Genomic DNA, 10,498 nt, shown 5'->3' with positions numbered 1-10,498 from the left:
AATTGTCACCAACACATATGAGGCAGTAGCTACAGAATAAAACAAAGATAAAATGTTATGCAAATTTTAGTTATCAAGACATCATGTTGTTGATGTACAACAAATTGTTCTAAACAAATTATATACAATTTATATACATAAAACCTACAATTTATAAACAATATGCTATTGACAAATAAAATGTTCTTACCTTCTTGCACTAGACCTTTTCACCCTAAATTGGAACTTACTCATGACAGCATAGTGCTTCATTGCACTGACAATTATTTGCTTGTCTTGGTAAACTTGACCTACTTCAATTACTTTTGGCGTATGTTTTGTTATGATTATACTTTCATACTCCACAGTTGCCGGGGATGTTGGCATATCAATCAACTTCATTGTTCCTGATACTTCTCCAAATGTGTTACAATTGCTTGACAATTGTACCACGTTAGTATTACTATAATCAAAAGTACTAGAAGTCAATTAAAAGTATAGTAATTCAAACCTCTGTATATTCAGGTGTTTACTATTTGACAGAATTTGAATTTGTAGTATACTTGTAGATAATTTGTTCTCTGATCATAATTTGCAATTTTCCATCATTACTTACTGTGTAACAGTTGCACTATAATTATTTTTAGACACATAACAGTTGCACTACAATTATTTTGTAGTATAGTTGTAGATAATTTGTAGTTAGAACACTTAAAATTGTAAAACATGAGGACTAAAAAAACATAGCGAACCTGCAATTGTGCTCGCATTCGACATACAGCATTCCAAATCGAAATCCCTTACTGTTATACACAGCGAATACATTCCTAGGTTTTTGTTTTCCTTTTTCATCTCCATATACACTCGAACTCCCATATCGTTCCGAATTTCCATTGGAGGACAACGATCGTTCACTGTGTATTTGATCTCGATGATTTTTACAAAAGTATCAATCATTAGGTGCTCTGCAATTGCGGCATTCAATTAACTATAATTTGAATCTTCATTGATTACAATTCCGTCAACATCAAAATCTATATCTCTCCGGAAGCTATCCCACCGACCATTGAGCTAAAGCATTATCGTCAATTTTGACATTATATCCCCAAATTCAATTCACTTGTAGAGAAAACAATTACGCAATCATGTAAAAACTTTATAAATCAGCTATATGTTCAGAGTCGATTGTCAATACTTCACGTTAATCTGCAATTATTTTCTTCATAAGGTATTTTCTTTTTGAATTCGTTGCCTTGTTAATGGAAAACCAGAGGAAATCTGCGTTAGAAGGATTATGCAAAAATTGGGCGATGATTGCGTATTATGTTTGTTGTAGATTTTTACCGTCTAAATTTTGTAACTGAAACATATTCTATCCCAAAAATCCCGCATCTAAAAATAGAAGTATACCGAAATAAGGAGTCCATTTTAAACGAATGTATATTTTTTTGTAGGGAAAACGTGTTTATGGCGAGTAATTTCCAAAGCTAGGACAATTTTGATAATAAGATTTCATAATAGTGTATAGGATAAAAAAAAACACCTTTATTTAATCAATCAATTATCAGCGTCTTGCCGAACTAATATATCAAAACTGGAAGTCTTTATTGGAATGATGCTCCAACTTAGAATTGTAGATAGCTCCTCAAAATATTTACTTTTGGGAACTTTCTCGGGAAGGTCTGGCCTAGGGGATAATATCCATAGGCCCAATCCTTAACCCAACTTGATTACCAAAGAAAATTCAAATTTATCGAACAAATTGCACTTGTTCTTAGATTGCACTTGTATTAGGGAATAACAAATTTTAAATACATCCTTAAACCTATTCGATGGATTATCATAAAGTAACAATAAAGATGATCAACCAAAACCATACACGAATTCCACCCCCATCCCCTCCAAAAGAAAAAAATAACGATGGGGTAAGGTCCTCAACGAAAAGATTGGAGAAGAGAGTAGGTAAAAGTTTGAAAGAGGGCAATATATAAAAACCAGACCAAAGAGACGAGCATGGACGTCTCCGTGTCCACAATCAACGTTCCTCCAGGGAAACCGCCTAGAAAATACTGGACATACAAGGCGCAGTTAAGTCCATCGCACTTGCAAATGGCTGAAGCAACAATATCCATTTCACCCAAACTCGACATAGTATCTACCGTCATCTCTCAAGAATAAATACATAGAACCATCATTCAGATTACTCCGCAGCCACCTCCAAAGGTTGTAGAAATGCACTGATACCAACCAACTGGAGCTTCCAATTCAAGGGTTCTGCTCTATGGGCTCAACTCCTGGAAAGCCATTTCCTCATGTTCCTGGAGACATGGGCGACATACCAGATTCTGGAGCTACCTCCATATTCGGCTTAAATTCCACTGGTGCAGCTCCAGAAAATCCATCAATTGGTGCACCTATAGACAATGGAGGCATCCCAGATGGAGCAACCTGAACATTTGACATCCCTGGATCTGGTTCCATCTGATCGAATTTAGATTGGCGTGGCCTCCTTTGATATCTATCGTGACTACGGCTGCGGCTGCGGCTACAGCTGCGACTATGCCTTGGGCTATAACTGCGGCTCCGGCTGTAACTCCTGCTATAGCTCCTGCTTCTGCTGCGACTTCTGCTGCGACTCCTGCTTCTGCTGCGACTCCTGCTTCGGCTACCCCATGTTCGCACCCTCTCCGGACTAGGGCTGTAACTTCTTCCTCGACTCCGACTCGGCATGTCTCTTCTATTGTCAAAATGCCCACGCCCTCGGCCTCTATCACGTCCTCGCACATCCGAGCTATCATACCGAGCATTCCTGTCCCAACCACCAACTGCGCCACCCCTGCCACCACGGCCACTAAAATAGCTGTCCCTCATCCCACCACGGCCACCAAAGTGACCATCTCTCCCACCACGGCCACCAAAGTGACCATCTCTCCCACCACGGCTACCAAAGTTGCTCTCCCTTCCACCACGGCCACCAAACCCACCATCCCTCATCCCACCAGGACTACCAAACCCACCATCCCTCATCCCACCACGGCCACCAAACCCACCATCCCTCATCCCACCACGGCCACCAAACCCACCATCCCTAATCCCACCACGGCCACCAGAATCCCAGCGTGTGCGGCTACCATCACCCTCAACAAGATCAAATCGGTTCATTCCACCTCTATCCCTGCCACCAGCACGTAAAGCCATCTCTCTTACATTCGGAGGCACGTGCTGGTTTGCGCCTTCCAGAACTTTAACTAGATCTGGAGCATATTTCCAGTCCTGATCAGATAAAAAGGTGTATGAAATACCAGTTGCACCAGCCCTACCAGTTCTTCCAATTCGATGAACATAATCCTCAATCCCAGTCGGAAAATCATAGTTGATCACCACTCTGCACCATAGTGAGAACTTAAAATGACATAAATGGTTTACGATACTACAATTTCAAATAAAAGGAGACACGGAGCATAATATTTAGCAGCACTCATTAACAGAAAATGGTTTCCACATCCCGATAACATATCCAAACTCTAAGAACATCAAATGAAAAAGGGGGTTCTCACCTAATATCGGGTATGTCCAGTCCTCTAGCAGCAACATCAGTTGCTACTAAAATTGGGGTCTTACCAGAGCGAAATTGATTGAGAACCCAGTCCCTCTCACCCTGGGACTTGTCTCCATGAATAGCTGCGGCTCCAAAGCTTCGGCCAATGCTGCGTGCAAGTTGGTCGCACAACTTTTTTGTGGAACAGAATATAATAGCTTTAGAACCCCTTTCTTGGGATCTAAGAATCTGCTCCAACCGTCTCTGCTTCTCCATTTGCGGGACTACTTCAACGTACTGCACAAGTATTTCGCATTTGCAATCATCACGTAAAAAGTGGGGAAAGATAAAAAGAGAAGTAGCTGATGAAATACCCCAGACAAAGAAGGAAAAATAATGAAACTGCAGCATGTAAAACAAGGGGAACACTTGTTTGACAACACATAACAGCACCCACTACATTAGATGCCAAAACCTTCCACTGGCAGGCAATCGAGCTTTACACAGAATTTTTCGTTACTCATGTCAGCATTCTCACTTCTCCCTATAAAGCAAGCAACAAAATTAGATGGATAAATTGGTGTTTGCATCTAGAGTCCTCTATCAATGTTTCAAATTTGATAACCATCTGGAAGGGAATCATGTTATTATGTTGTCAGAAACCAAGAAACAGACACAGACGCTTAAACAGCATAAGAAAGAGAATAATATATTAGGTAATAATGAAAATACAGTGTCACCACCTGTTTATCATATCTGCAATTTATAAATCGAAAGATCAAAGATCAAGGGAGCAACATTTATAACCAGAAAAAGATCATTTTTCAGTAGACCACGGCAACCCAAAGCCAGTTACTAATTGTTGGAGAAGTTTGCTGGAAACAAATAAAGGGCAATTAAGTGTTGGTACTACAGTAGCTGGTTGCTTCACATGGATATTCCAGGCAGTGTACATGAGAGTGAAAATAACTGCTCCAAATTACCTGTGTGATAGACTTGTTTGCTGCAAGCTGATCAACATTCCCGATATTAACCTGGACAGGATTTCGAAGAAGATCGCCAGCTATTTTTCGCACTTCTTTGGGCCAGGTTGCTGTGTACATAAGTGTTTGTCTTTGTGGGGGTATCTCATTTACAATCTTGCGAATCTGAGGTTCAAAGCCCATGTCAAGCATTCGATCAGCCTCATCTAGCACGAGAAGAGAAACCTGCCTAAAGTCAATTCTTTTCATTTCAAGGATGTCATTAAGCCGACCAGGAGTTGCAACAACAATGTCTGCTCCGCGCTCTAGTTCTTTTAACTGGTGAACCTTCGGTGCACCTCCGTACAAGCACTGAAATAAAAGAGTTGATCGATATCTTCTCTAGAAAGTAACAGAGCTAAAATGACAAACTTATCATATATCAACTCACTGTGCAAGAAACCCTTGAAGCTCGGCCAAATTTAAGAGCTTCATCTTGTATTTGTGTTGCAAGCTCTCGTGTTGGAGCTAAAACCACTACTGTTGGGCCATTTTGAGGATTATTGCGGCATCGCTTAAGGTGGACAAATGCAGGAATCAGATAGCCCAATGTTTTGCCAGAACCTGTCTTGGCAATGGCTACTATATCCCTATTTTGCAACGCAATGGGCCATGTTTGTGCCTGAATGGGAGTGGGCGAAGTGAATCCCGCAACATGAATCTGGAAAAGATGACACATAATGAATATCTAGAGAACAAATGGTAAAAAGATCAACACACAGTTAATAATTTCAAGCAGAATACTGAAGCAAGTAGCATGAAAACTAATTAAAAAAGAAAAGGGCAAAGATAAAAAAATGAAGGAAAATCCTAAAGAAACACATGGGATGCAGTTGCTTACTGAAGCAACTCGAGGCAACAAAAGGGAGCAACTAAAACAGAAGACCCGGAGCAATAAGCTAGAAACCCAGTCATCTATTGGAATTTGTCTGAAGGGCCAACTACCCTTCAAGAGCTACGCAAGAGAGGCTCCAATTTCCATTTTGCAGCCTCAAAAACTCAGAACAGTTGTTGCCAAATAATGAGGATAACACTACAGCGTACGACATGTGCTCCTCCTGTGGAGCAGATATCGCACCTGCGACAAGCAACAATTGATAAGCTTGTGGCATGTTCTTAAAATAAAAATAAAAATGGGACAAAGCAGATCCTACAATCCTTCGAATAACCAACAACTGATCAAGATTGAGAAGAACACTTACCTCTCTGAGTATTTCTGGAGGGAAGCCAGTATCTTCAAATGTCATGAATGGAGCGGGGACATCACCACCCTAGGCAATTAAGTAAACATCAGGACCAACTTTTTTCAGAATAACCAATGATACCCCTGGATAGCAAATGAAACACAGACAAGTGTACTCAAGATTATCTAAACCACAAAGCTTATACCAATGATTGACAGCAAGAAAATAACATCAAATGCAAACAATTCTATGATTAACTTCAACTAGAACTCAGAATACCAGAAGCAAGGTAGTCAACATAAGGCCCCCAAAAATCTACAACTTGTAATACGACATTGTAGAACTTTAATTGTAGATATACCACTGGCATCCGCTAACATACAACCCCAAAAAAGAAAGATGAAAAAATTTACATATCCACAAAGATGGAGAGGAATTCGAACCCCTAAAGACCAATAGCCTAGTTGTTCAGAACAACTCGTTAAAAGATAGTGGAAGAGCTTCAGCTGAAGACAGGAAGGGAAAAAGACATGACTAGATTCAAAATAACTTCTCATATTCAATGATTTAAAGGAGCCAAGCAATAGGTAAAAATAGAACAGGCATATATCTCATTCTCCAGTTACTTTAATAAAGTCTCGGAATGGTTTATCAAGGCTGCTGCCTCTTCTTGCTTTTCTTGTTCCAGGGAGGCAACCACATTTTTTGTTATGATGTTTTAAGTTGCTCCGGAACTGACAATTAAGTATAATTTACCCTTTCAAAGCAAAGGTCTTGACTCTTGACAAAGTCAAGCCTCTTTGAACTTGCTTCTGCATTTCTGTTGTAAACTAAAAATAAGTATCGGACTTGGATGAGACCTTGTATATTCTTTATTAGTATTTGCGTACTTAACTGCAAACTTGCTACTGAGAAGTTCAAGACAGATCCAGTAAGTCATGCTCATCGATTAACATACTTTTACATATTATGGAATATGAAGATACCACGCGAGAACAATATAAAATGTTACACTAGTATCTATTTATTTTCTTTAAAGAGTATTGATCATAAGTCATAACCAAACAATAAACAGAAGAATTAGAAAGACGGCGGAAAAGATTTTAGTGAAACAAATCCACTCACTCAAGGCCAAAAAGAAGGAAACAGTTAACTTAACAGCATCTCTAACTGCTTTTCTAAAACATGAAAGTAGGAGATAAGATGAGCCAAGGCAGGAAAAATGTCATCACAGCAAACAATTTCCCTACTAGTCAGATGGCCCTCAGCATAAATATTGGTTGTGCTTCGACAAAACACAACCAGCACATAATATTTTACCTGATATAATGCTAGTTTTTCTCCCCAAATATATGACAAGTACTTGGATTTTAAATGATAACATTGTGCAAAGGTGATAATTTAGAATAACGCAGAAAGAACACAAAATCTCTCAACTCTCAAGAGCCCAAAAGAAGCCAGACTGACTGATAAACATGAACATGGTTCCATCCCTTTACTTGAGGGAAAAATTGGATCAGAGCAACAGATGATGGGATACATACTGTCGCAGTCACTTCATGCTTCTGAAGGTAAACCTCAACGGGCGATGGATGAATAGCTCCAGGAGGTCCAGTGAGTGCTGCAGGTGGCCTCATGAGGTTAGGATTTGGAAATGGGGGGCCACCAGCTGCTTGACCATAGATATTTTGCATTGGAGGACCACCTGTACTATTGAACCCACTAGGAAGAGCCGGTGCTGGATTTTGAAGCGGAGGATCACCCATTCTCGTTTCCTAATGAACAATTGCAGCAACAAATGTTTACATTCATTGTCTCATTGGTTAGGAAAATTTTACAAGCGATGCAAATGTCATACAAAAACATGCACAAGGGGAAATATTATCAGTACAATATATTAAACTGCCAAGCAATATAACATATGAAGCACAAAACTTTCCTTTTTAAAATAAGCATGAAATAAAATAACTATATGATGAAAACTGCGATTCTGGCAACAGGTCATATGAAGTTACTAACAAAAGACAAAATTAATCGGGCATAGAAAGTCACAATATGCATGGACATGGAAAATCACATCTAAATAAAAAAAGCAACGGATGATATGGAAATAACATACATGCCGATTTCTTGCTATAGGTATAGCTGCAAGCTTGGGTTGCTGAGGCGGAGGCCTAATCCGACCATCCATGTTACTGGTGTAATAATACTCATTTCCTCCTCTTCCAAACGAGTTTTCCTCATAACCCTTTGATCCAACTGGAGGCGTATCCAGCTCCTGGCCATGTACCATACCTGAGCCCATTTCACCGGGAAATCGTGGACCGGGTGGCTTGTGACCTGAATCATTTGCATTTTGCTGCCACTGCCCCAAAGATGATGGTTGTTGAATATTTACAGAAGACCCACCAAACGGCAAAGCTTGAGCAGGCTGAGCAGACATCTGAGGTCTGATAACAGATCCAGTCCCCATAGGCAGATTCTGAGTAGAGGATGCACCAGTTTGCTGAACTTGTTGTGGCGAAAACCCAACTTGTCTCCCATGGGGGAAATCAACATCTTCCCTTTGCTGAAATCCCATTTTATGCTCTTGTTGATGGGAGTACTGTTGATTCTGCGGAACATGCTGATTCTGCTGTGGAATTTGCTGTCCTTGTGGAGGCAAGTTCTGTGAATACGTAATATGCTGTGGTGTCTGTGGTGTCTGGTGATGAGAAAATTGATAACCATGTGGCTGTCCCATCTGTACACCTGGAAATGCTTGTGTTTGGGGGCCAAGTTGTTGTGGCATTATTTGTTGCATCACCGGTTGAGAAACATGTGGGCCTGGCTGGTTAGGAGTTTGCCCCATTTGAGATGGCATCTGATGACCAGGCTGCTGGATCATTTGGGGTCGAAACTGCAGCGTAAAGGGTACCTGTTGCATAGCAGGACCCGCTGCTGATCCTTGTTGCTGCCCTATTGAAACACCTTGTAATCCATGCGGTACCTGTTGTGTTACTTGTGAATGTTGGGACATCTGTGTCATTTGTTGGCCTTGTTGAGTACACGCCTGCTGGCTTTGTTGGCCATGAGCATCATTTTGTTGCACTGTACTAGCTCCTGGTATAGGAGCCAACTTAGGTGTAGCAGCTTCCGGTGGTTTACCAGGCGGCAGTGGAGGGGCTAAAGCTGATGGCTTCTCATATTGAGTAACATTAGTTTCTGGATTCCAGTAGTACAATAACCCAGTACTGCCGTCAATTAAGCCCTTCCAAGGTTGCGGTAAAGTTGGATCATCGGGTGCATAACGAGGTCCTAAGGAAGCCGGAGCTGCCTCAGCAGTTGGCATACTTAAGCTACCTAAGGCAATCCATGATAAAACGTCATATATGACTTCACCAGATACAATAACAAGCAAAAGGTACTGTAGTACAGACTAAGCGTGAATATGCGCTAACAAGAATACTACTATCAAGTAAATCAGATAATATTAAACAGATATTCCCAATGAAAACAATCCAAACGCCAGATTTGTATTTCACAAGCATAAAAAGCCCAAACGATAGCTTTATGTCTGTCGAGTTGACAGTACAAACTTAGCAGTGGTACAATCTATCTAGCATTTTCAACCCCATATCTGCTGTGAATGGTCAACTTGTAATATTAACACCTTGACTACCAAGATATTAAACCATGAATCTATTTCTTTAGCTTCAACATCCACGAGTAAATAAACGGAATGATTGGTCATTAATCAACTTTTATGCGCCCCCCCCCCCCCCTCCTTATATTCCAGCAACTCAGAAACAAAAACAAATACAACAATAGCAAACGATGCAAACTCATCACCAGACAGACACAAAAATAAATAAATAAATAAATAAATAATTAAGTAGATAAACAAATAAATATATAAAAAGAAAACTGTTTTGTATGAATTCCCGATATGATAAACCGTTGGAGCTAAGCAGACCATATAAACTTGATTGGAAGGTCAACATGAAAGAAACTAAATTAGCTGTATTCAGATACTCAAAACCTAAAAGCATATCCCAAACACAGCACTTGAAGCAAAAGAAAACAAAAAAACGAGAACTTTTCCTTAGTAAACCACCAAAATTAGAAAATTCCAACTAATTCATGCATGTAATAGGACTCTCACAGAATAAAAAGAAACACGCAAACACAGACACCATTAGTTGAAGAAGACAATAAAACTGATCTGCCGAAATCAAACCTTAAATCAGAAACCTTGACCGAAACTTGTTCAGCGCCGAGCTCCGGTTTCTGTGAAATGGAGCGGACAGGAGAGGATGGACGCTGAATTTGAAGTTTTAGGGTTCAGGTCTTTCAAGGAGAGAATAAGAATTGCCTGCCTGCTGGACCATTGTTTAAATATGGACCTTCCTCCATGTTGGCTAGGAGTAGGACCCCCTTATGGGTGCTGCTCATTCACGGTCTGAAGCTTACGCTGTAGAATAATAAAAAATATCCTAGGTAAAAATGAAATATCCTTTTTCATCATTTTTCCTCCTTGATAATGGAGAAAAAAGGGGGAAAAGTGGTTTGGTAACCTAAAAATGTGGTTTTATAAAAAGTTAATACATATAAAATGAAAGATGAATGAAAAAGAGTGTCCAACAAGTTAGTTTAGAAATTGGTTTTTCAATTCTTTGCGTGATGAAAGAAGAAATTAACGTGGAAAAGAGAGATGCATGCATGGCCATAGAATATAATTTGCTTTGTAATATATATAATGACATGTATATTACTCATTACTCATGTGATTTTAT

General features: G+C 39.9%; 1 protein-coding gene across 2 annotated transcripts; it reads right to left on the bottom strand.

The window, feature by feature from the left end:
- Positions 1-1,747: 1,747 nt before the first annotated feature.
- LOC107815007 (DEAD-box ATP-dependent RNA helicase 40) lies at positions 1,748-10,120 on the bottom strand. Of its 2 annotated transcripts, none has more exons than XM_016640512.2 (8): positions 9,943-10,120; positions 7,843-9,065; positions 7,268-7,498; positions 5,742-5,810; positions 4,931-5,200; positions 4,501-4,851; positions 3,537-3,814; positions 1,748-3,364 (listed from the first exon to the last, which is right to left on the bottom strand). In XM_016640512.2, the coding sequence occupies exons 2-8, from the start codon at positions 9,052-9,054 to the stop codon at positions 2,290-2,292; spliced, it is 3,486 nt and encodes a 1,161-aa protein (XP_016495998.2). In that variant the 5' UTR covers positions 9,055-9,065; positions 9,943-10,120; the 3' UTR covers positions 1,748-2,289. The 2 variants fall into 2 exon arrangements, with proteins under 2 accessions (XP_016495998.2, XP_075085751.1); XM_075229650.1 differs by having other exon boundaries at positions 7,843-9,061; positions 9,943-10,055.
- Positions 10,121-10,498: the final 378 nt, after the last annotated feature.

The sequence above is a fragment of the Nicotiana tabacum genome, chromosome 14 (assembly GCF_000715075.1).
Source record: "Nicotiana tabacum cultivar K326 chromosome 14, ASM71507v2, whole genome shotgun sequence".
NCBI lineage: Eukaryota > Viridiplantae > Streptophyta > Magnoliopsida > Solanales > Solanaceae > Nicotiana > Nicotiana tabacum.
Note: the sequence above shows the minus strand (reverse complement) of the source record. Positions and strands in the feature narration are given on the sequence as shown.